Source organism: Stenella coeruleoalba (genome assembly GCF_951394435.1).
Source record: "Stenella coeruleoalba genome assembly, chromosome: 18".
NCBI classification, from domain to species: Eukaryota; Metazoa; Chordata; class Mammalia; order Artiodactyla; family Delphinidae; genus Stenella; species Stenella coeruleoalba.
In genome coordinates this window covers 77,415,377-77,439,497 of record NC_137164.1, presented here as the reverse complement: position 1 = coordinate 77,439,497, position 24,121 = coordinate 77,415,377, and the positions used below count along the sequence as shown (strand labels likewise).

Below are 24,121 nucleotides of genomic sequence, written 5' to 3'. Positions count from 1 at the left end.
CCCCGTCCCGTCACGTGACCACCGTGCATCTCGCGAGAGTGAGAGAGCTCAGGCGTGCGACCTGCTCCCGCCTCACACGTTACCTGGGGCTGACACGTGACCGCGACGCCACGTGACTCGGGTCTCGCCTCCGACCCCCGCCCGGTCTCCGGCCGGCGGAAGCGGAAGGCGGGCGGTGGGTGCGGCTGGTCACCTCCTGGAGGGGCCTCTGGGTCCCGCCTGGGGCTGCCGGATGAAAAGAGGGGTTGGGACCGGACGTGCGGCTCTCCACCGCGGGCCGAGGGTGGGAGTCCCACGGCGGCCGCCCCACGGGAGACGAGAGGGCGTTTCCGCAGGGACGCTGATGCTAACGCGTTTCTCGGCCTCGGGGCCCGTGGAGAATCCGGGCTGGGGGCTAGGAAGGAGGGGGATGTGAACACGCGTACTGAGTGTTACCCCTCGTGCTGGAAAAACACACAAGGCACAGGATGTTAATCTAGACACAATCTTGACTGAAGGGGCTTCAGAGGGTTCGGTGGCTCCCGGCTGTCACCTCGTCCTGGAGGCCGTGGGGGAGTGGCGGCCTTTCCCGGAAGGTTCAGAAGGGCCCCAAGCTGCCCAGGGAAGGAAATCGCAGCCTCGCTGCTTCCAGAACCTTCCTGAAGTGCCTCTCACTCACTCCCCAGTTCCTGATTTGCTTCTAGGCTCTGCCCGACTGCTGCCCGCGCTCTGGCCACACGGGCCCTTTGCAGAGAGAGGTGACGCCCTCCTGCCCTGCTGCTTCGTTGAGCACTTCCAACCCCACCCCCTGGGGAACGTGCCTCCAGTTCACCTTCAGTGCAGGTGTGTTGGTTACTACCTGTCATAGGCTTTGATTTTTGTGACTTTTGTTGTTGTTGTTCTTACATTTGTTTGCTTTTTGTAGATTTTGTCTTCCTTGTTCTTTCTTCCTGTCCAGTTTCCCTTCCCCGCCACCTTCTAATACCATCAGCTGAACAAGTCGTGACACTGAAGGATTTCAAGTAAGAGGAAAGCAAAGAGGCCGAGGGAGCCCCAGGCTCGTTGGGTTTTGTCGACTGAAAGTTGAGAGCTGTGTTTTTTTCAGGGATCGTTCTTAGGACTTCAAGCCGGGTCATCTCAACCCCGAGAATCCGAGGGGGGAGCCAGGATATATAGGAGTTTTTGCAACAAAGGGCAGGTAGTCGGAATGTCAAAAGATTATCGTTAATTAAGGAAAACCAGATATCTCCAGTTAAGGAATTTAGCGCTTTTCTATGTATGGAGAGATGCAAGAGTCTGGGCTCACTGAAATCATTCCTTTGATCTGCACCTCAGCTCTCTGGGGCCAGCGTCCTGTGCTCTCTCATCCTGAGTCCCCTCAGGGCTCACCGTCTGGGGTGGTTGCAGTGTGATGACGCCGTGATGGCAGGCATTCCTTGTTTCCTTCGTGAGTCTTCTCAGGCTGCAGGGTGGGGAGTGGCTGCAGTTACTGATGACTGATGGCTGCAGTGTCCTTCCTTACTGACATGGCAGGCAGCATTCTTAGTCCACAGGTTGTTCAGCTCTTTGGGGCAGAAATCTGCTGTTACTACAGAGTTGATTTGCTGATGTCTTGTTTAGGTGTTTAGGGATCTTTCTGGATTTTTTGTTTGTTGCTGTTCCAAATGGGGAAGAGTCTCAGCGGGATCCCATTTGAGAGAAGTGCTGTCTGTTGAAGTGTGCCGTGGGAAAGAGGAGGTGTTGGATCTGCGGTCTCTATGCTTTCACTGTGAGGTCCCTTATCAGCAGCAGGTTGTTAACATGATGTTTGTACAGTAGGTTATTATCTGAGCCTGAGCTGTCCCTATGAAGTAGAGTGTTCAGTTCAGATGTAACTGGAAAATTCTAAAATATTTCCCTTTTCTCTTGAACTTTCTGATGGTGAGAAACTACCAAAAAATCTTGAGTATGGAAACAAAAGACCTATTAATTTTGTGCTTCTCAGCCTTGGAAGCCCCTTCCTCTGTTGAGAGAACGCCTTACCCTCTGAATATGGTTGGCAGACAGAGCACCCAGCAGAAGTTGAAAAAACCAGATGGTCACTTTCCCAGCCTTCCTAGCGGCTAGGGTGCGAGCTCAGCCCAAGTTCAGCCCATTAGACTGGATCAGGAGCTAGTGGTTGCCCCTGAACGTGGTGTTTGCTGGTGACGGCAGCTGTAGCCGCAGCAAAGTGGCATTTCTCCCGCGGTGGCGAAGGGTCTTCACCGGGTTGTTTGTAGTGCCTTCAGCCGTGGCCCTTGCTGCCCCCTCGCGCCTGCTATTTCCCTAGCGTCATTCTGCATTCCTTTTGGAAATTCTGTGAGCTACTCAGAGGCCTTTCAACAGGGGATTTTTCTGCTTAGACCCATCAGAGCACATTTCTACTGTGTCCAACTGCCCAATACACGCTGTGTTTGAAATCTTCTCTTTTTAAAGACCAAAAAGGAGTTTGTGTGAGCAAAAGAACAGGGTGTAAAAAAAACAGCAGAAAAATGAAAGGTTTAGCAAAAATTCTATGAAGTTACATTTTAATAGAGTATGGAAAAGTAATATGGTGGGATTTTCTTGTTTGGTATTCTTTTTGTTTGAATTCTTAATGAAGGCTGGGTCTGATCTGGTTTTTTTTTCTTCTTGGCCGCGCCACGCGGCTTGTGGGATCTTAGTTCCCTGACCAGGGATCAAACCCGTGCCCCCTGCAATGGAAGCACAGAGTCCTAACCAGTGGACCGCCAGGGAAGTCCTGGATCTGAACTATTCTGATTGAAGGAAAGATGGGGAAAACCAAGCACAGTGAAGGACTCCACACCTTCTGAATTCTTTTGGAGACTTTTTTAAAGCCTTTTAAAAACAAAGCAGTGAGGGCAGTGAGTGGAGAGGCCTCTGCGGAGCTGAGCAGGGACTGGGGACCCTGCTTTGGTAATAATGAGCGGGCGAGTTCACAGGTGAAAGGTGGGGCCTTTTACCTGTGAAATGACCTCGTGCCGCTAGGAGGGTGTGGGCTCAGTAGCTAGGGAGATAAGTGATGGCTGATGGAAGGTGAAATCTAGAGGAACGGACTAGCAGGCAGTCTGTGCTTTTTTTTCTCTTTTGCTCTAAGTTACGCTTTTTCTTGAGACTTGGTAAGCAAGACTAGTAATGTCGCATAGTGCTGTCGTTTTTTAAGCTTGTTTTATGAAATTTCTAAAAGGGAAATTTTGAATAAAATTAGGATAATCCAGTGAGTGCTGTTGTACCGTTACTTTTACCATTTTCCCTGCCTCCTCACTTGTTTTGTGTTTTGGTTGGTTTGGGGGCTTGAGTGTTATAAAACAAACCTCAGACATTGTATTTTTCATGTAAATCTTTTACATAAACAGAATGCCACTATTGTAGCTAATATAAAAACAAAACCTAAGAATTCCTTAGTAACTAATTTCCAGGTTATGTTCACACGTCTCCAGTTGTTCAGAAAACATCTTTTTACAGCCAGTGTGCTCCCTGTGGCTCCGGCGAGGTCTGCACGCTGCCCTTGATGGCGTGTCTCAAGTCCCTGTGTTGGGGAAGGGGAAACGAGGTCACTTGTCCTGTAGGACACCCACACTTTGGGTTGACCTGGTGAGTCCTTGAACGGCCATGTCTTCCTCTGCTCCGGTAACCGGGTGGTCTGATTGAGGCTTGATTGAATCAGGCTCATCTCCCCCAGGTACCACGCTCCACACGTGGTGCTGGACCCTCCCCACGCAGTGTGGAGTGCGGGTCTGCAACATTGGCTGCGTCTGGGGCTGGTTAGCAGTGCAGAGCCTCGGGCCCCTCCGTGGACCCACGGAATCAGAACCTGCGTTTCAGCCAGGGCCTCGGGCCACTAGTGTGCATGGAGACCTGAGAAGCACTCTGCCCTTTTCTTCAGGCTGTGGGGCCGCATTGGGGTGGCCCCAGCGGCCCCATCCACTGCAGAGTCCCTGGCAGCCTTTGACCTCTGACCCCACGGCGTCGCATGCATCCCTGGCGAGTCAGTAGGCCCGTACTCCGGCGGGCTTGGCGGAATCTTTGCTTTGCTTTTTTGGCCACGCCGCGCAGCACGCAGGATCTCAGTTCCCCAACCAGGGGTCGAACCCAGGCCCCTACAGTGGAAGCGCAGAGTCCTAACCGCTGGACCACCAGCGAAGTCCCTGGCAATTTCTAATTCTATCTTTCCTATTGTGCTGTCAGCTGGAGCAGACCTGTAAGGAAGAATTTTCCATCGTGGACCAGTTGGTTACTCCAGAGTACCGTCCCTACAGGAAAGCTGGGATCCGTGCCTGATTCGAGATCCTTTTGTCTGGCTTCAGAGTAAGAACTCAGTGCCGAAGCAGCTTCCAGAAGTGAACTGCCGCACCCGCGTGAGCCGTGCGCTCTGGGGGGTGATGACCTGTCGGTGCGGGTTCCTCAGCGGTGACCGGCGCCCCACCTGGTGCGGACACTGATGGTGGGGGAGGCCATGTGTGGCGGGGAGGTAGCAGAGGGGCTATGGGAACTCTGTACTTTCAGTTTTGCTATGAACCTGAAGCTGCTCTAAAAAAGCCAGTTTATTAGAAAACAAAGTGAACATCACATTTAAACATGTGATGTTAAAGTGCTGTGTCACCGTGGATTTCTGTATAGTTGATATGTCTTCAGGCTTTGTAGTTATTATCATTTTCAGGTTAAAATTGTGTGGTCTTGGTAGTGCAGCCTCCTAGATGTGAGTAACTGTGATATTTCTCTCCACGTGGGCTGCCCCTGTTGCTGTCCCACCAGCGATGCATCAGCAGAGAGCCTGTGTGCCCACAGCCTGACCCTGACCTGTACGAAATTATGTCCCTGCAGTTTTCATTTGCATTTTCCTTATGAGTGGGGCACCTGCCTTTTTGCCCATCTTTCTATCAGATTATAGTGATATTTGCAATACAAGTCACATTTTTAAAGTCAGTGTATGATTTTTAGAATCATTTTGTTTGCTTCTGGCATGTCTTTGTGGAAGTTCTTTTGTTTAAACGTGGGTGAATTGATCACTCTTCCGTAGCATTTGGGTTTTAAGTCCTTCCTAGTCCTAGGTTAGAAGACTCTGTCTCTTCTGCCAATGCATGTGTAGTTTCATTTCTGCATCTGTATCTCTGATTCAGGATGCCGACGGGCAGGGCAGAGAAGGGGTCCATGTCACCCTTCCCATGCAGGTCTCTAGGTATCCTCCTTCCACTTATCGAAAGCTCCCCTTTTGTGCACTGATTTGAGATTCCACCTCATCCTGTGCTGACGTGAGAACATACTTGACTTGATTTTTGGAGCTGCCCCAGCACCACTCTTTTGAAGTTATAGGTGCTGTATCTGCGGGGCCAGCTCCCTCACTTTTCTCCTTCAGGGTTTTTCTGACTGTTGTTGTCTATTTGGCCATGTGATCTTTTGCAATCAAGTTGTCTTTGAAGATAAAGTTAACGTTCACCCGAGAGAAATTCTGACTTAGGTTGGCAGTGTTTACGGCAGCTGTAGCCATCATTGCCCCAGGCTGCACGCAGGCGGTGGCGGGGATCCTCCGGGCACTTGGGAAGTGCAGGACATTCTGGAAAGGGCAAAACTGTTGGGATTGGCGGGCTGGGGCAGCCCGAGGGGGTCTGGGCTGACGGTGACGAGGGGGTGGGGATGGGACTTTGAAGGTTTGCCAAACCCATAGGAACGTGCACCCCGAAGACTGGACTTCATGTTAATTTTAAAGCTACCAAGCAGGATGTGGGGGTGCAGTCCGTGACAAAGGTGACTGTCCTGGTGGTCCTGTGGCCACACCCCAACCCCAGGAACTCCGTGTGTGGACCGGAGATCTGTGTGGATACTGTCCTCTGGCTGGTCAGCTCATTCTCCCTGGGGTAGGTTAGCGGTTCTGAAGCTGTACGTTTACCGGTGTTGAACAAATAAGGAGATATTTTGCAGATAATGAGAACTGGCAGGTTCCTTGCTGTGGGAGCGAGAAGCCGCGGGGGGAAGAGGGGACCCTGTGAGCTGGAGCTCATATGTGTGTTTAGAACACAGATCGACGGAGAGTCACAGAAATCCACAGAGCCGGGCGTTTGCGCGCGTCGGACTGTCTCCTGAGTGCCCACTGAGGGCCGAGAAGCACAGCCCTGCAGGTGAGGGTCCTGAGGACGCTCCCTGGGAAAGGAGCCAGGCGGTGCCCACCCGGGGCCTCGGGGACGCAGGTGCCAACCTGAGCTGCCAGCAGCCCCGGGCGCTGGATGAGGAGGTGATGCTGACAGCATTGGGGCGGAATCCAAAGGGTGGGGTAAATGTCGCTGAGAAGTGAGGGAACACAGGGCATGTCCTCCTCACAGAGCCTCCAGCACGGAGGGCCGTGGGCAGTGACCGCTGCGACCGCTGCCGGCGCCCCGGGGGACCGGTGCTCGAAGCTCAAGGGCAGACGGCGTCCGTATGGTCTCAGAGACGTCTCCAAGTAGCTCTTTCTTAACTACAAAGAAAAAAGGAGTCATTGTGCAGTGGAGACGCCACCTGCCTCAGCTGTGAGGGTCCCTGTCCCTGGTGACACCGCTGTGCCCTCCTGTCCTTCCTGGTGACCTGTGCCCCAGGCCAGTCCTCAGAGAGTATGGAGCAGGTGGTGGGGCGGCTGGCGACGGCTGACCCTGCTCCTCAGAAGCCTCCAGGTCACGGAGACGGGGACCGAGGGGACTGTCCCAGGTGGGGGCCTGAGGATCAGGGTCAGCTCCCAGGACAGAGATGGGCATTTGCAGAAATACTGGTGACGTCCTCGTCCACCGCGTGGCGTAGCCAGTAGCGTCGGAGCAGGGCCACCCTCGTTGCAGATGGTACATGCTTTCCTTCCCAGAGGGGCTCATGTCCCGGGAAGTGTGGAGACCGGGGGAGGGGACTCTGGTGCCCCTGCAGCTCTTCTGTGAGTCCCAAACTGAAAGAATCTTTTTTTTTTTTTTTTTTTTTTTTTTTGGCGGTACGCGGGCCTCTCACTGTTGTGGCCTCTCCCGTTACGGAGCACAGGCTCTGGACGCGCAGGCTCAGCGGCCATGGCTCATGGGCCCAGCCGCTCCGCGGCATGTGGGATCTTCCCGGACAGGGTCACGAACTTGCGTCCCCTGCATTGGCAGGCGGACTCTCAACCACTGCGCCACCAGGGAAGCCCCCGAAAGAATCTTTACTGGGATCACGTGGTGGTCATCTGTCAGCTGTGGGGATGTGACGTCTTTGTGGTGTCCCTGTCGTCCCCTGAAAAGGACGCATGACGTGAGCCCCGAGTTTCCGCGTGATTCGGGGACAGCCCGTCATCCAGCTCTGGGGAGCCGCTCCGAGGAGGGGGGCCTCGTGGAGGGTCGCTGCCTGTCACGGGGACAAGTATCCCGTGAATGACTCTAGCGCTTTCCTGAGGGTGGGAAGATGCAAAGATCCGGTCTGTAAATGTTGTTCCTAGAGTGTAACCGTCGAAGGGCCTGTTTTCCCAAAGCGCCAGGCCTCATTCCGTCCTGGGTCTGCGCTCCCCTCGGGCTGCTCTGTGTGCGCCCGGCGCCCCATGGCTTGATCCTCGGGGAACCAGATGGTGGGGACGTCCTTTGTTTTACACTATAATTAATTGAAGTCTAGCTTATGCTGCTTTTGAAGAGTTTACTGTCTTACTGTGTGAAGATAACAGGTGCTGTGATAGGCAAATTGGAACAAAAGGGGGAAATTCAATGTTCACGTCAACCAGCTATGTATTGTGATATTTAAAGGCTCTTTTCCATGTAGTTGTGCTTTTTAAAAAAATTATTGTTGCATTTTGTATCCTCCTCTTTTCACTTGTAACAAATATTTTCCCATGCTATTACAAACTCTATAAATACACTGTTAATAGTATCTGTTATTACATCATTTGGCTGCAGTGTTTTATTCGATGATGCCTCTCCCCCCCAGTATAAGTGACGCTGCTTAGGAAAAGCCTCATGGCTCCTGTGTCTCCGCTCCGATACCTGCCACACTCACAGCGCCCCTGACGCCAGACGGTGCTGCAGCTCCAGCCAGCTGTCCTACCAGGGAACTCAGTCCCGACACTACCTGAGGTCTCCAGGTCAAGGGCTCAGCCCCACCCTTCAGATGCCAGTCAATCACCAGTGGCAGGTCCCCAGGTTACCCACAACCTCTGTCCGACTTGTTACAAACCGATTGTCCCCGCCCCTGACTCGGCCTCCGTTAATTTGCTGGAAGGGCTCACAGAGCTCGGGGGGAGCGCTCCTCAGGTTTCCTGGTTTATCCCGGAGGAGAGGACACAGATGAACAGCCGGATGAAGAGGCACAGGGGGCGAGGCCCAGAAGGGTCCCAGGCGCGGGAGATTCTGTCCCCGTGGAGTTGGGGTGCCACCTTCCTGGCACGTAGGTGTGTTCCCCGACCTGGAAGCTCTCTGAACCCCACGCTGTTGGGATTTTACGGAGGTTTCATCCCAGAGGCATGAGTGATGGTTAACTCAGTCTCCAGCCCTCTTGCCTTCCCGAGAATGGGGCGGGGCTGGAAGCTCCGAGCTTCTAATCACGGCTTGGTCGTTGTGGTGACCAGGAGCCACCCAGGAGCCCCCCTGGAGTCGCCTCATGAGAACAAAGGACGCCCCTGTCACCCAGGAAACTCCAGGGGGTTTAGGGACTGTGTGTCAGGAACAGGGTCAGAGACCCAGTGTTAGAACAGAAGCTGCTCCCAGCGGCCTCGTCAGGAGTTCCGAGGGCTTCAGGAGCCTCGTGCCAGGAACGGGGGCAGAGACCAGTATGGACATTTTCTGTTATCTCACAAATACTATGATAAATATTTTGAGGACAAATTATTTGTTTATGATTTTTCTTTGAGATTCATTTCCCCTGTAGATTAAACTGACTAGGTTAGAAGCAATGGTGTTTAACACACTCCTGCCGGTGTACGCGCCCAGCGACCATAAAAGGGCTTGAGGGTTCATCCTTCCCTTTGCCCTTCCTCACGGGCTGAGTAGTGTGCTGGTGTTTCTGTTTCACTCAAGTTACCCGTCGTTCTTGCTTTGCCCAAGAACTCCCCTCGGAAGGGACCACTGTTTGCAGACGTTAGAGTCCCCAGCCCTGGACCTGGGGGATGTGGGTGCCACAGGGCTGCCCGGCGTGGAGCCCCGACCTGTGAGTCCAGGGGGCCCCTGGCGCTCAGTAGGCACAGCTCACAGCAGACGTGGGCCTGCACCACACTCCCGGGGACCGTGATTTCTCACTTCTCTTTTCCAGTTCTCTTGCCCACTTAGCTCAAAAATATTTACTTTTAGTCCAGTAATGAAACAAAAGACAAGAGGATGATGGCTGGTAAGTGTAAGACTAGTATTAATGAATAACATGTCAGAAAAATAGAAAACAGTGTGCTTTCAAGTGACATGTACGCTAATAAGTGGGGGAAGAAGCAAGACTCCCATCATGCAACGTTTTTAAAAACTCAGCCTCCCCTCCAGGTGGCTAACACCCTTTCCGCTGCTTAACGTAAGGCCATTGAGAACATCTTTTATACACGTCCCATGCACCTCTCGGAGAACTCCCTTTTGTTAGTTTCCTCAAAATTCTTCAACCACAGTAGGCTTCCTTTTAGAAGGTTACAAAAAAGGAACCCTCATAAAAAAGAACCAAAACTTTTTGCTTTCTTAGAAAGCAGGTTAAATCCAGTAGTTCCAAGTCACCTGCAGCACGAGAACTTGTGTGACTTCAGTCACGTGGAGTTTCCAGTTGCAACGCCCTGGACGCCGTCTGGGCCCCTGGTCTGAGCTGGTGTGACTCGGGCCTGAGCTGGTTTGAGAAACGAGATGTGGCCAGCAAGGCTTCTTCCTAGTCGTGGGCAACGCAGGGCAGGAACTGAAGTCCCCATGAAGCTACTTCCACGTTTGTAACTCATGATTGTAATTCACAGTGGTTCTGTGTGGCCAGCGAACCCACAAGTCCGCAGCAGTAAGGCTGGGAAGGCTGACAGCGAGAGAGGGTGTAACCGCAGAGCTCCAGGGAGAGCTTCTGTTCCAGACAGATAAGACTGGACTATTAATCAGTTAATCTGGGCGTTGTCTGTTCTTAACTACAAAAAAAAAAAGTTTAGGACCAAGATAGAAACATTAAGAAAGCTCACAATGACCACGAGCCCAACTGCCTAAGACCAGTCTCCTCTTGCCTTCTCGTTTCTCCAGCTAGAGCCAGGGAAAGGTGCCCCATTCATTTTCTTTTTTTCTTGTAACTTTTACCTTGTCAAATCCACTTTTTAAAGGTTAGTTTATATAAAATACACATACCATTTTAGGTGTACAGTTTGATGAATTTTGACAAACTAGTGTGAGAGGAAAATCAAACTGGCACCAGTGTTGCCGAGAGAGCCTCTAACTGGACCAGAGGCCGCTGAGGAAGTGGGGTTTGTACGCATCTCAGTCTGGATGGAATCGGAACTCTGACCACTTATCGTCTTGACGCAGGTGTCCGGAACATCTGCACAACGTTCTAGAAACTCAAGACACTTATCGGACCCCTGGCCTAAATAACTTGTGACGGCCTCTCCCTTACGGACAGGTATCTCCTTTCTTGTGTCAGAGTCGATGGACTCTAACAACCTCACGGGGCCTTCCCTGGCGGGCCCAGCGGGTGAGACTCCGCGCTCCCGGTGCAGGGCTCACGGGTTTGATCCCTGGTCGGGGAGCTGGATCCTGCATGCAGGCGGCAACTAAGAGTCCGCAGGCCGCAAGGAAGACCCGGCGCAGCCTAAATAAATAAATAAACAAATTTTTTTTAAATGGTTAGGATGGTAAATTAACAAACACGAGCTCATGGCGTTCGCCTTTGTAAACCCCCGACGCTTTCTGTTCTATTGAACACTCTTTCAGCTTTACCCAAATCTGCGTTTCCCAAGTTGAAATTCTCGAAGATCCCAAAGAAGCTCTTTCTTATATGCAGCCTTCTGCGTTTTCTTAGTCAACAGCAAACACCCACGAAACCACCACCCCAATCAAGGGAGAAAACATCGTCTTCAATCCCAAAGGGCCCCTCGTGCCGCTCTGTGCTTCTCCCCCATCCCTAACCCCAGGCAGCCGCGGATCTGGTCGCTACAGGTTAGTTTTTCATGTTACAGAATTTCACACAGATGGAACGGCATGGTATATACTTCTTTGTACCTGGATTCATCCATGCCGTGTGAACCACTAGTTCATGCCTTTGCATTGCTGATAGCCGCTTACTCCAGTGTGGCTCTACCACACCTGTTTACCCATTCACCTGTTGAAGGACTTTTGGTTACTTCCAGTATTTTGGTGGTTACAAATAAAGCTGCTATAAATACTCAACACCAAATCGTGGTGTGGACAGATGCTTTCTTTTCTCTTGGGTAGATGCCTAGGAGTGGGATGTCTGGGTCATATGGAAGGTGTATGTTTAGCTTTAAAAAGAAACTGTCAAACGCCTTTCCAAAGTGGTTGTGCCATTGTAAGTTCCCCCCAACAGTAGCGCCGCATCCTGGCCAATACTTGGTATCGTTAGTCTTTTACATTTAAAAAATGACGGTAGCTGTCTAATGGTGTCTCATTGTGATTGTAGTTTGCATTTTCTTGATGACTGTTGAGGTCGAAGATCTTTTCCTGTGCCTAATAATTCAGGTATCTTCTTTGGGTAAGTGTTCAAACTTTGTCCTATTTTTAAAAATAGGTGGCTAGTTTTCTTGTTATTGAATTCTAAGTGTTTTTATATATTTTGGATACAGATACTCTGATGTATTGTAAATATTTTTCACCATTATGTGGCTTGCCTTTCTATTTCTTAATAGTACCTTTTAAAAAGCCAACTTTAAATTTAATGAAAATCCCGTTTATTGGTATTTTTTATGCTTCATACTTTTTCTATCCTAAGAAATCTTTGCATATCCCAACACCATAAAGATTTTTCTCCTGTGGTTTTTTCTTTTTTTCTAGAAAGTATATGGTTTTAGCTTCTACAACTAGGCCTATGATCAAATTAAATTTAAATTTTGCAGATGGTGTGAGATAAGAGTCAATGTTCATTCCTCCCCCTGCCGCAATACGGATAGCTATTTGATGAAAAGACTTTTCTTAACCTATAAAATTACCTTGACATCTTTGTCAAAAATCAGTTGGCCCCAAATAAGTGGATATATTGTGGTGCTCCCTGTCCCATTCAGTTGATGTGCACGTCCATCATTTCACCAATACCATAATGCATTCATTACTGTAGCCTTATAATAAGTCTTGAAAGTCTTGAAAGCTGAAGTTCTCCAACTGCTCTTGTAAAGACTGCTTTGGCTTTTTGGATTTCCATAGGCATTTTAGACTCAGCGGATCATTTTTCTATAAAGTAAAAAGCCTGCTGGAATTTTGGTGGGCATTGGAGAAAACCAACCTCTTAACAATATTGGGTCTTGGGACTTCCCTGGGGGTCCAGTGGTAAAGAATCCAATGCAGGGGATGCGGGTTCGATCCCTGGTCAGGGAACTAAGATCCCCCATACTGCAGGGCAACTAAGCCCGTGTGCCACAACTACTGAGCTCAGCTACCTCAACGAGAAAGCCCGTGCACTCTGGAGCCCGCACACCTCAACTAGAGAGAGAAAAACCCACACGCCACAACTAGGGAGAAGCCTGCATGCCGCGATAAAAGGTCCCTCGTGCCTCAATGAAGATCCCGCGTGCCGCAACTAAGACCCGATGCAGCCCCCCAAAATAAAATAAATTTAAAACAAACAAAAATAAACAAAAAACAACCCCCATATTGGGTCTTCCAATGACATGCTGTTGTTCTCCATTTATTTTGGTGTTCTTTAAATTTTTTTCAGCAATGCTTGACAGTTTTGTGTGTTCATCTTTTTGTATAGTTTGTAGTTTATCCCCAGGTATTTCACACATTTCTGGATACTATTTCAAATGGAATTATACTTTAAAATTTTATTTTCCAATTGTTTGTTGCTAGAATGTAGAAATACATTCGATCTTTGTTTAGTGACCTTGCATCTTCTGACCATGCTAAACTGGCTTATTCTAGTAGCATTTTTTGTAGATGTTTTCATATGTTCTACCTATATGATAACGTCATGTGTAAATAAAGACTATTTTAGGGCTTCCCTGGTGGCGCAGCGGTTGAGAGTCCGGCTGCCGATGCAGGGGACACGGGTTCGCGCCCCGGTCTGGGAAAATCCCACATGCCGCAGAGCGGCTGGGCCCGCGAGCCATGGCCGCTGAGCCTGCGCGTCCGGAGCCTGTGCTCCGCAACGGGAGAGGCCACAGCAGTGAGAGGCCCGCGTACTGCAAACAAAAAAAATAAATAAAATAAAAAATAAAGACTATTTTACTTCTTCACTCTTATCTATACGCCTTTCACTTCTTGTTTTATTGCAGTGGCTAAGATCTTCAACACAATACTGAATAAAGGTTGCCTTGTCCCAGCCTTAGGGGGAAAGCTTTCAGTCTGTTACTCTTAAGCATAATGTTAGCTTAAATCTTATGTATATGTCCTTTCTCATGTTACGGAAGTTCCCTTCTATTCCCAGTTTTCTGAGAGTTGTTTTTAAAATCTAGGAGTGTTGGGACTCCCCTGGTGGTCCAGTGGTTAAGACTCCATGCTCCCAATGCAGGGCCTGGGTTCAATCCCTGGTCAGGAAACTAGATCCTGCATGCTGCTACTAAAGATCCCACACGTGGCAATGAAGATCCCTCGTGCCGCAAATAAGACCTGGAGCAGCCAAATAAATAAATATTAAAAAAAAATAAAATCAACCAGTGTTGAATTTCATCAAAATCTTCTTAATCTATTGAGATGATTACGTTTTTCTTTTCTTTCTTTTCTTTTTTAGATTTTCAAATGATAAACCAACCTTGCATTCTTGAGGAAAACTTCACTTGGTTTTGGTATATTATTGATTCTATATATTGGTGTATTCAAATTGCTAATATTTGGTTAAGGGACATTGGTCGGTGTTGTGATATTTTTGTCTTATCTTTTAATCGGGGTAATGCTGGACTCATAATTTTAGTTGTGAACTATTCCCTCCTGTTTCTGAAAGACCGTGTAAGGTTTTTATTTTGTTTCCTCTTGTGTCCATTTTGATAATTTGGAAATTTTGTGGAATTTGACCATGTGATCTAAGTTATAGAATTTATTGGCATAAACTGATTCATAATATTCTCTGTAGGATCTGTTGTCATGTCCTTTCATTCCTAATATGGATAATTTTTGTTTCATTTTTTTTTTTTTTTTGTGGTACGCAGGCCTCTCACTGTTGTGGCCTCTCCCGCTGCGGAGCACAGGCTCCGGACGCGCAGGCTCAGCGGCCATGGCTCACGGGCCCAGCCGCTCCGCAGCATGTGGGATCTTCCCGGACCGGGGCACGAACCTGCGTCCCCTGCGTCGGCAGGCGGACTCTCAACCACTGCGCCACCAGGGAAGCCCCGGTTATTTATTTAAAAGTGTGTTATTTATGTTATCTATTTATATTAGAATTATTGGATTATTTATTTAGAAGTGTATTGCTTAATTTCCATTTAGTCATTTACCAATTATCTTTCTGTTACATTTCTACTTTAATTTCATTGTGATCTAGGCCACATTCTGTATAGTTTCAGCCCTTTAAAGTGCAGTGAGACTTGTTTTATGACACATCACATGCTTACCTTGGTTAGAGTCCCCACGAACTGGGAAGAGCGTTGTTGAGTGTACTATTCTGTAATTATCCACGAGGTCAGGTCGGTTGATAATGTTTCACGTCCTTCCTGTCTTTCTGTCTACTTACCAGCTACTGAGAGCGCTGAGATCTCCGACTGCAATCATGGATCTGTCTGCTGCTTCTAATTGCTCTTTTCAGCCATCAGTTTTGCTTCATTGATTTGGAAGCTCTGTTATAGAGGTCTGTGCATTAGGGCTGGCTCTGATGAGCGCCTCTTTTATCTTTATGAAATGCCCTCTACCTCTGCAAATACTCCCTGTCGTGAAGTCCACTAGATGCTAATATAGCCACACAGCTTTCTGTGTGTAATTTCCTATGATTAGTTTTCATGCTAAAGCTTTTTTCATCTTTTACTTTAGACCCGTCTGTGTCTTTATGTGTAAAACGACTTTCTTGTAGATGACGTATACCTACCTGGGTCTTAATTTTCTATCCAGTCTGAAAGTCTTTGCCTTTTAGTTGGAGTGTTTCGATCATTTTATTTCTGTTCTTTATTCCCGTTCCCCCACTTTCCTGCTCCGCAACGGTTTAACCCCTTTGGGCAGGTTTAAGATTTATACCGAATCAGAAGAGGCCCCCGTTTGTCACATGTGCTGGCCTGTGGCGCTGTCTTAAGTACCTTTGTATTAACTCAGAACAACCCCACAGCTAAGGAGCATCATTATCTTCTTTTAAAAGATAAGAAAACCAAGGTTTAGAGAGTGTAATTTTCTTAAGGGCACCCAGATGGCGACAGAGCCAGGCTTTGACCCCTGGGCCACCTGACCGTGAAGCTCCAGCCCTAACCCGTTCTGTCTGCCAGCCCAGGGGCCTCCAAGGTGTGAGAAGCTGACAGCATGTCTGCTCTAAGATGCAGCGCCATCTCCGTTTACAGAGCAGTCGACCTTGATCCTTAGGGACCCGTAAAAACCTTCTCAGCTCTTTATGTCGCTGCTTCACGTTTATCTACATCCGCACCTCCCATTCTATGCTGTCCTCCTGTCTTTGTAAGAACACACAGGTGCACACACAGACACACAAATCACACGCACCCCAGCAACCAAGAGAATGTGGGGCATCCTGTGCTGGGGACCGGGGGGCACAGAACCCCCGACCCCTGATCCTCGAGGGGATCTGAGAAGCCAAAGCTCGTGGCTGGTGTGAGAGGACTAAGGATGGCTTTTACGTAACGTTGTTGGAAAGTAACAGAGAACACCTAACAGCGGCTCTGTGGGGCTCACAAAGGAGGAAGTGTTTACTGTCTGGCTCTGTACAGGAAAGGTTTACAACCCTGCCCTAGACGTGCGGAAAGAGAAAAGAACTTCAGAAATTTGAATTAGTGCCCTCAGAACTTCAAGAACATACTGTAGCCATAAAAACAAAACAAAGCAACAGTCTCCTATTAAAATTGGGGGTAATCAGGAAACAGGAAGTGACAGACTGATCTAGAGGCCACTGCGCTGGGGAAGAACTGACCAGAAACAGAAATGGAAAGTTTACGGCGGGGCAGGGAGGGGAGGGGGCTGTGGGTTTCCATTCAAGGTCGTCTGGCCTATTTTCGACACAAAATTCCTCTTAAAGAAAGTGAGAGCTGGAGGATCAGAGCGGAAGATGCCCTGTGGAAGTGAGTGGAGAAAGGACAGAGGGAGTCACTAGTCTTCTGAAGAGGGAGTTTCACTGGGTCCTGTCAGGACAAATGAAAATGGGCCCCATGTCACAATATTGTGAAATACGAAAACCTGGGACTAGATTTCAAACATTCTGTGGAAAAAAACCAAACAAACCAGGTTAGTTACACAACGGCAGCCAACTTCAGAGCTGGAAATCAGAGGCTGGGGAGCGAGTCCTTCCGAGTTCTGGGCCAGGACGTGAACCTAGAACTTCATTTATTTATTTATTTGGCTGTGTCGGGTCTTAGTTGTGGCATGCGGGATCTTTCACCGCGGCGCGCCAGCTCGGTAGTTGCGGCGCGAGGGCTTCGTTGCCCCGCGTGGCTTGCGGGATCTTAGTTCCCCGACCAGGGATCGAACCCGCGTCCCCTGCATCGGAAGGCGGATTCTTTAACACTGGACCGCCAGCGAAGTCCCGAACCTAGAACTTCATATGCAGCCAAACTACTAACACGAAGGCAAAGTAAGTCAGACAAGCAAGGATTCAGAACGTTTTCCTCCTGTGCCTTTCTGCCGAGGAAGTCATGTGAGGATCACTTTAGTAAAAACGCATCAGGAAAATAAGTGAAATGAAGGCTGGGGGCTGGGGAGCAGGGGACGCCAGCCACGCCGCCGGTCGGAAGGCATCAGGTTCTGAGGAAAAGGTCTTTGAGAAGAAACTGGATTCGTGCAGAGTTTAATAAGAAAACTGCAGATCGTAGTGATAAGACAAAGGTTTGTGTGGGTTTTTTTGTCAATAGCATTAAAAATTGCTATATTTTTACTTAAAATTTTTATTTTAAAATGTCCAGGGAAGACAAAAAGCTGGACCAGAGTCCAAATATAAAGCAAGTTAAAATATGACATGAACTTTGAGCGTTTGATGGCGTTTGGAAGAAGAGAGCTTATTCATCCCTGTGCTCAGACTCTGAGCGGCCCGGGTACAGAATCACACTTCACTCCGGGGTTCCAGGGTGAGTTAACAGATGATCGTAAATGCCTTTTGCGAGTTTGCAACGTTTAGACAAAACATGCAAAGTTTAATATGTATAAATATATAAACATGATGTGACAAGAGCTGTCAGAAACTGGAAGGGGGAGGAATCATGGGGAAGAATATGGGCCTTCATTTCCTCATTTTCATACTAGACATTCTTGAGAAAAGTTGAGCCAGGTACATGGAGGCTGGAATGTGTGACTTACTATGAAGGAACTGAAGAGGACACAACTGACTAGAGGAGGAAGAGGGGCGAGGGGCGCTGGGCCTCCTCTGGGTGGGCTGACCACGCCCTCCACGGTAGGGGCAGGATGCTATGGGTGTGGTATGCGGGGCCATTTTGTTTTTCTTAACAATTTGGATGAATTTTATTTACAAACTTTTTGTTTTGACAAATATTCAAGCAGTACAGTATGCAATGAACAGTTTCCCTTGGCCCTGGAAGTCCACCGCGAGGGGACAGCCGTGTGCTGTTGTGCACCTGCGCGCACGCACACACACACACACGCGTGCACGGGGTGGTGCTCTGCCCCCCACCGTGGCCACACCTCTCCCTCCCATGCGACATCCGCTCCATCAGCGTCTGGATCTCACTCTGGGGAAGGCCTGGGGGACCCAGCGTCACACGTTTGGACGGACACCACCTAAGTCCTGTCCAAGGACATTCAGGATTTTTTCTATGCGTGCTGTTCCGGTGCCAGGCTTCCCTCCCCACGAGCGGCAGGACATCAAAAGGGATGTGGACTTTGGTGGGTCAAGGGTACGGGCATTTTCGAACATTCGAACAATGTGCTTGTCAGTTTAGCTGAGGGACCACTGTTCCACGCTGCAACTGAGGGGTCACGTCCCGAGGGTCCACGGGTCTGAGCCCGGCGCTCCGCATCCTACCCTGATGGCCCGGTCCCCCCAGCCCTCTCTGCTGACCCCTCGACCCTCCGTCTCTTGATGGGCAGGTTCCACTTCCAGGCGAGAGCTGGACCAGGGTCGACCTCATCAGAGGGTCACCCCCGACCCCAGGGAGGGAACGGGGGGACAGGGTGTTGGGCAGCAGAGCTCCTGCCTGGCCTAACAGCTCGCCCACCCTAACCTGTCACCGGGCACGGCTCCCTGGGGCCTGAGGCAGGGGGCATGGCCGCCCTGGCATCACAACCACTCGCTGCTTCTTCTGACCCACCGCTCTGTCCTCCAGCTCTGATCCTACCTCAGCCCCTCCCGCCCCCAGCCCAGCCCCAGCCCCAGCAAGCGCCCTTCCCGACCCACCACCTCCTGGGCCAGGGACCACGGCGCCCGTCACCCCCAGCTGCTCTGGGCTCAGACTGAGAGCACAGCCGAGAGCACAGCCACGGCCGGCTGGCTGGCAGTTCTGTGCACACGAAATGCTCAGCACTGCCTTATTCTGAACCCCAAATTTGCCAGTTTTTATTTAAAAACGTTCCCACCCCACCCCCCGATTTTTTAGAATGTCAATTATCTTTGTCTTTTAACAAAGGGATCTTAATTCGTATTAGACTTTTTGCCACTCCAAAAAAAGACGCATCTCAAGTTTTTTTTCTTCTATTTAGTTTCATTTCTTGGACCCTTGGCGACACGCCTGTCCCCAGCCCCGCCCCGCTGCAGCCCCGCGGGCGCGGTTTCCGCACGGACCGCTCTGCCCTGACGCTGCCCTGCGTCAGGAGAGGTCTGAAACAACGCTCCACTCCTCCTGCCTGTTTCTTTCCCGCTGTTACTGTAGAGTCACCGGGTCTGTTTTAAAGGGGACGTTTGACACCGTCCCACGCTGCCCCGACCTCCTGCCTGAGGCTCAGGGCTTCCCCGTGAAAGTCCTCAAAGCATCTCACCTTCTTCCTTCCAATTTAGTAGCTTTTCGCCTACGTGTCTTTTCCTTTTCAATCATTCCTCGACTGCCAGTTTCCCACGCTGACCTTTAACTGTAATGACACGTGAGTGACGTGACCCTGAAGGAAGCGCACAGGTGAAACACAGTGAGGCCAGGGCGGGGGGCCGGGGGCTGACGTCTGCCACGCTGAAGGGTGAGGAGGAACGTGTTGTTTGCGCCACAGTTGCATTAATGTAATTTTAAGGCCAATTAAACTAATTTTATTCAGGGTAAGTCTACATTCAGTTACAATGTCAACAATCAAGAGATAATGAACTTAAAGTCTAATCTGGTCTCTTACCAACCACCTGTTACTGAACTCACAAATGAAAATTTACAAATATAGAAATAAGGATGATACTTAAAGAGTGAGGATTTTCATATGGAAACCCATAAGATGTCATATTTTAAACACGCATGTTTCAAAAAGGGAGAATCTTTTAATAATTTAGCACAAAAATCAAATTATATAAACTTGGTATATTCCAGAAAATATTGCTTTCAACACTTACACCATGATCAAAATTCCTTTGGTAGCTTTGAATCAAAATGTAGCCTGCTACTGTGTAAAATATAAGCGCTTTTAAATGCTCTCAGCGAAGTGTCTGTTGTAGGTGCCACACGAACGTCACCGTCCACCGCGCAGCCGAGGCTGCGCGCACACAGCAATGCAAGCAGGTGCCGCCGAGGTCACCCCTGCTCACAACGTCGAGTCTCCTCCGAAACGTTTACAGTGGTTACAGCAGAGGACAGCCACCCTGCCCAGGGCCGTGAAAACAAAACCAAACTTTATTGTCGCAATCGTACAAACACTGCAATTAGAAAAAATCAAACAGCAGTTCCCCAATGCAGAGAACGGGGCTGCTAGACTCAATCTTAGAACAGCAAACACACACACACTGCCCCCCTCTAAACCCTCAAACAGAAAATCCACGAGGGACGCAGTGGAAGTAAAAGTGAAGGCGCTGACGGGCTCGCGGCATCACACACGTCGGACGTGGCGTCCTCCTGGTGCGTCAGAGGTCTCGCCAAGGAGCCCCATCCTGAAAGCCACTCCTCAGAGGTTAACCCTTGTTGAAAGACCTGGAACAGATGCTACTATCCAGGCTGCATAATCGACCAGCCAGCTTTAACAGTGACTGTTTCTTCCTAATGTTCACCAGTAAGGGTTCTTGTTTTGGGTCTAAGAGCTTGTGTCCCTACAGCTACAGAAGGGCAGCACGGAGGGTCTCACACACACACACCGAACATGAGCTTCTGCCACGAGAACACAGCTTACAAAGGAGCCTCTTTTAAGAAACCAGGATCTGCTTGTCCGACCTCAGAGTCACTCTGCAGAGCCACGGAACCATCCAAACGCCTAACAGAACAGGAGGAAGAACTGGAGGGAAGGTACACAAGCCACCTGCAAATCCTTGAGCCTGTGAAGGAGGAGCCAAGGACCCCCTTTCCTGCTAGTCCCAAAGCAGCCATGCTGCTGAGTACCAGAAAGTCCTGGAAACAGCACAGAAGTGTTTCTGCCCTAAAGATACATTCTAGTGTCTCACGGGAGGAGCCGCCACGAGCCTCAGGCCACGTAGCGGTACTGGTTGGGACTGTCCTGGTCTCTCTCCATGTAGTCTCTGTCTATGAGAGATTCGATTCTCTTTTTCAAATCTCCAGGCTGGAAAAGAAGAACAAAAGCCCCCATTATAGTGGCGTTAAAGCTACAACCATAGGGGGATATGAGATGCCACGCTCGAGGCCCGGGATTGCAGTTATGTGCACATACCACGCACCAACACACCCATCTACAAAGAACTGTTTATAATCAGAGGCCAATTATAAAACGCCAGACCAAAACTGCCTGCTTCCAAAGACAATGCTAACGTCACATCGTGAGCAAAGCGCTTCCATCCGTGTGGAGGCGTCCGAGCAGGGCTGCCCGTTGGGGGTGTGAGGCTGTGAACGGCGAGCACGGCACCGACGTCGCTGCGCACCACAGCCTGGCGGAGCCTGCCCGGGGTGTGTCCTTCCTTCGTGAGGACGGTGCCCCTGATGCCGCCTGCCATCACCGTGTGCTACTTACACATGCCCCACGTGGGCAGTGCCCCTGGGAAGGGGACGCACCAGGCACGTCTGCATTTGGAGGCGTGTCTGCGCGGTCGCCTCCGAGCCCGAGTGGACCCTCCACCCCAAGTGATGGGCCGATACCAGCACCTGTCGGAGCAGAGCTGGCGCTTCTGCAGCCTCTGTTGAACCGCCGGGTCCCTCCTGTACAGGGGCAGGGACTCCGGCCCCACGGGGTGCAGAGCATGGCGGGGCACAGGACTCCCTGGGGACAGGAGGGCCCACTGGCCCGTCCAGTGTCCGTCCACTCCCCGGTCCGCCCGGGCTGGACGGCACGGCCTCAGAGAACTTCTGCCCAGGCGCACAGGTGGTACTGGGACGCCTGCCGGAAGGCTTCAGGGCAGACGTCCTCGGGCAGAGGCAACGTGACAACAGCGGGAGGAGAGAGAGCCGGGCCCTAGTGTCCCTCCAGCGGTGACCGGGGGTCAGGTGGAGCCCCACTCTCACACACACATGGAGATTTCTGTAGTGTGTGACCAGCTATAACGGAGGACAGATGGTCCGATGCTAAAGGTCGTGAGACTCGTATGCGCTTTGCCAAGGGTGCAACGGGTGCTGCGACCTAAGCTGACACCCACTCACCTTGACGGGAAACTTCAGCTGATTATACAATTCGGAAACGAGCAGGTTGTGGCCCAGCGTCTTTCTCATCTTCATTATCCTGACGATGGCGGCATCGATCTGGTACTGCCGGTCCTGGAACACGCGCTCTGTGGTGCTGGCCTGCTCTTCAACCTGCACGGGAGAAGCCGGAGCGAGAGTGTATTTCAGTGCTGATTATCTCCGACTGTGGAGTCTGATAAGCTTCTGTTGAAAGAAAGGCCACACTGCGGGTGGATCCTGTCCTGTGCTGCAGTTTTGTTCTAGTGAAACTGTTTAACTTCAGGACCAAAATAAGTACATTTACAGGAATAGGTACATTAATTAAAAGACTTTTGGTGCTGGCTATGAAATAGATCAACAGAACTTGTAGAACAGAAATGAGAAACTACCCCATAATGTGAGAATCTGATTATAATAACGGTGACAGTTCCAATAGGTTATCAGAGAATCAACTCACTTTTTAAAGTAGGGAGGGTGGTTACAATGTTTTCTGATACTAAAATAATTTCTACACTGCCCACAGAAAGATTTAAATGTATAAACTACTAGAAAAATAGAGGTAAATGTTTTTTAAAATTTGGGTTAGAGGAAGGTCTTTCTTAGGATGACCCCCAAGTCAGAAACTGTGGAAGAAAAGACTCTACTTCCCACCGTAGTCATGTGGGAAACGCTCTCAGAACGACAAAATCATGTGCACAAAAGACAAAGGTTAATGTCCTCAATATAAACAGGATACCCACAAGTCAGAGGTGGAATATTACAATAAATGTACCAGTGACTTGAATTCAAGCAGTTAATTAAGAAGAGAAAACTGCAAACGGCCGCCCACGAAGAGCCGTACCAGCATCTATAAGGTGCTTCCAGGCGCTTGGCCAAGAGGCTTAAGCAGAAGCATTTTCACTGAAATCTCACACCCTGAGATGGTGTTGCACTTATTCTAAAAGATGAAGAACTGAGGACTAGAAAGGTTACCTACTTCGTACGAGCTCCTAAATGGCAAAGAGATGCTCAGAGGAACCAAAGGAAGTCACACTAACACGGCAGTGAACTACTTCGGTGCCTGAGAACGGGGTGGGCAAAGGCCGGGGACGGAGGTCAGGACCCCCGTGAGCCAGAGACTGGAATCTGGCTGAGGGGTCAAGTCAACAAAGTTCACCTTCTCTGACGCAGCGATTCCAGGGCAAGGAGTTTACGCTCAAGAAACAACCCCGCCAGGGAAACAGGAGTGTTTTGAACAGGATGGTCAGCATAACCCGATTTCCAGGAATGGAAACATCCTGACTGCCTTTCGGCAGGGGCACTGCCAGGCCCTGCAGATGGGCCCCACGGATTCTCGGATTCGAGCCACACAACGGATTACTCTGCACCCTTAAAAACCAAGTCCTGACATGGAAAGAGGCCCAGGGTGAAGAACAGGAACAGCTTACAAAATGGTGCATGTAAATGGCACGTGGAGCGATCCCATTAAGACAAGTTTACACATGTACATCAGAGAAAAGCCGCAAACTCAAGTGGCAGGAGAGGTCACCTCTGGAGGAAGAGAGGTGACAGACAGGCCCACTTGGGAATTATAAGTCCAGAATCTTACACCCTTTAGTCACTCTGGTATAAATTCCTAATAGTAAGAAAGATGGAACACAGGCTACGTGCATTAAACCTTCAACATATATGTTGAATTACCCACTAAAAACACTGTGCCAATCCAAACATCTCAAAAAATAAAAATTCCCGTTTTCTCATATTCTTGCCAACTCCTGATACTATCAAACTTTTAAACATTTCCCAAACTGATAGCCAAAAAATAGAATATTATTTTAATTTGAATTGAAACAACTACTGATGAGACTAAATACCTTTCACGCATTTATTGATCTATTTCTTTTGCACGATCTGAACATACTTCCCGACTGGGCAACACCGAGCTCCTGGGGGAAGGGCAGCAGGCCTCAGACCCGCTGCAGGTGTAGGAGCGTCTGTGATGCCACCTCAGACCTTCAGAGCTGCCCGTGCATCATCTGGACTACCTCCCTCCCCACGAGGCTGTCTCGCTCATCCACACGTACAAGGGGGCGGCTGACACCTGCTCTGTAGATGGGCACCAGGGTGCATCTGCCCGCCTGGCCCACACGCTGACCACAGCCCTGCGGCACCAGGGCTTCTGCATCAGGAAGGCCCGAGGGCAGGTCCAGAACCTGCTCCGGACACGTGACACTCGAGAGCCTGATCAAAGCTACAGAT

The 24,121-nt window shown here is 49.9% G+C and overlaps 1 protein-coding gene and 1 long non-coding RNA gene across 3 annotated transcripts in view; one reads left to right on the top strand and one right to left on the bottom strand.

Annotated features, from left to right (window-relative positions):
- The first annotated feature begins 84 nt into the window (after positions 1-84).
- On the top strand, positions 85-7,841 carry LOC307176912. 2 transcript variants are annotated; one of them, XR_013824941.1, is made up of 3 exons: positions 85-4,426; positions 6,009-6,113; positions 6,315-7,841. It is a non-coding gene; the product is annotated as an uncharacterized lncRNA (long non-coding RNA). The 2 variants fall into 2 exon arrangements; XR_013824942.1 differs by having other exon boundaries at positions 6,009-6,226.
- An 11,506-nt stretch (positions 7,842-19,347) lies between these two features.
- CUL4A (cullin 4A) overlaps positions 19,348-24,121 on the bottom strand; it is a 45,441-nt gene continuing 40,667 nt past the window's right edge. Inside the window, exons 19-20 of the mRNA XM_079903315.1 lie at positions 21,863-22,015; positions 19,348-20,834 (exon numbers count right to left, since the gene is read on the bottom strand). Coding sequence (XP_079759441.1) covers positions 20,739-20,834; positions 21,863-22,015 — 249 coding nt within the window. The 3' untranslated portion in view covers positions 19,348-20,738. The remainder of the gene's footprint in view (positions 20,835-21,862; positions 22,016-24,121) is intronic.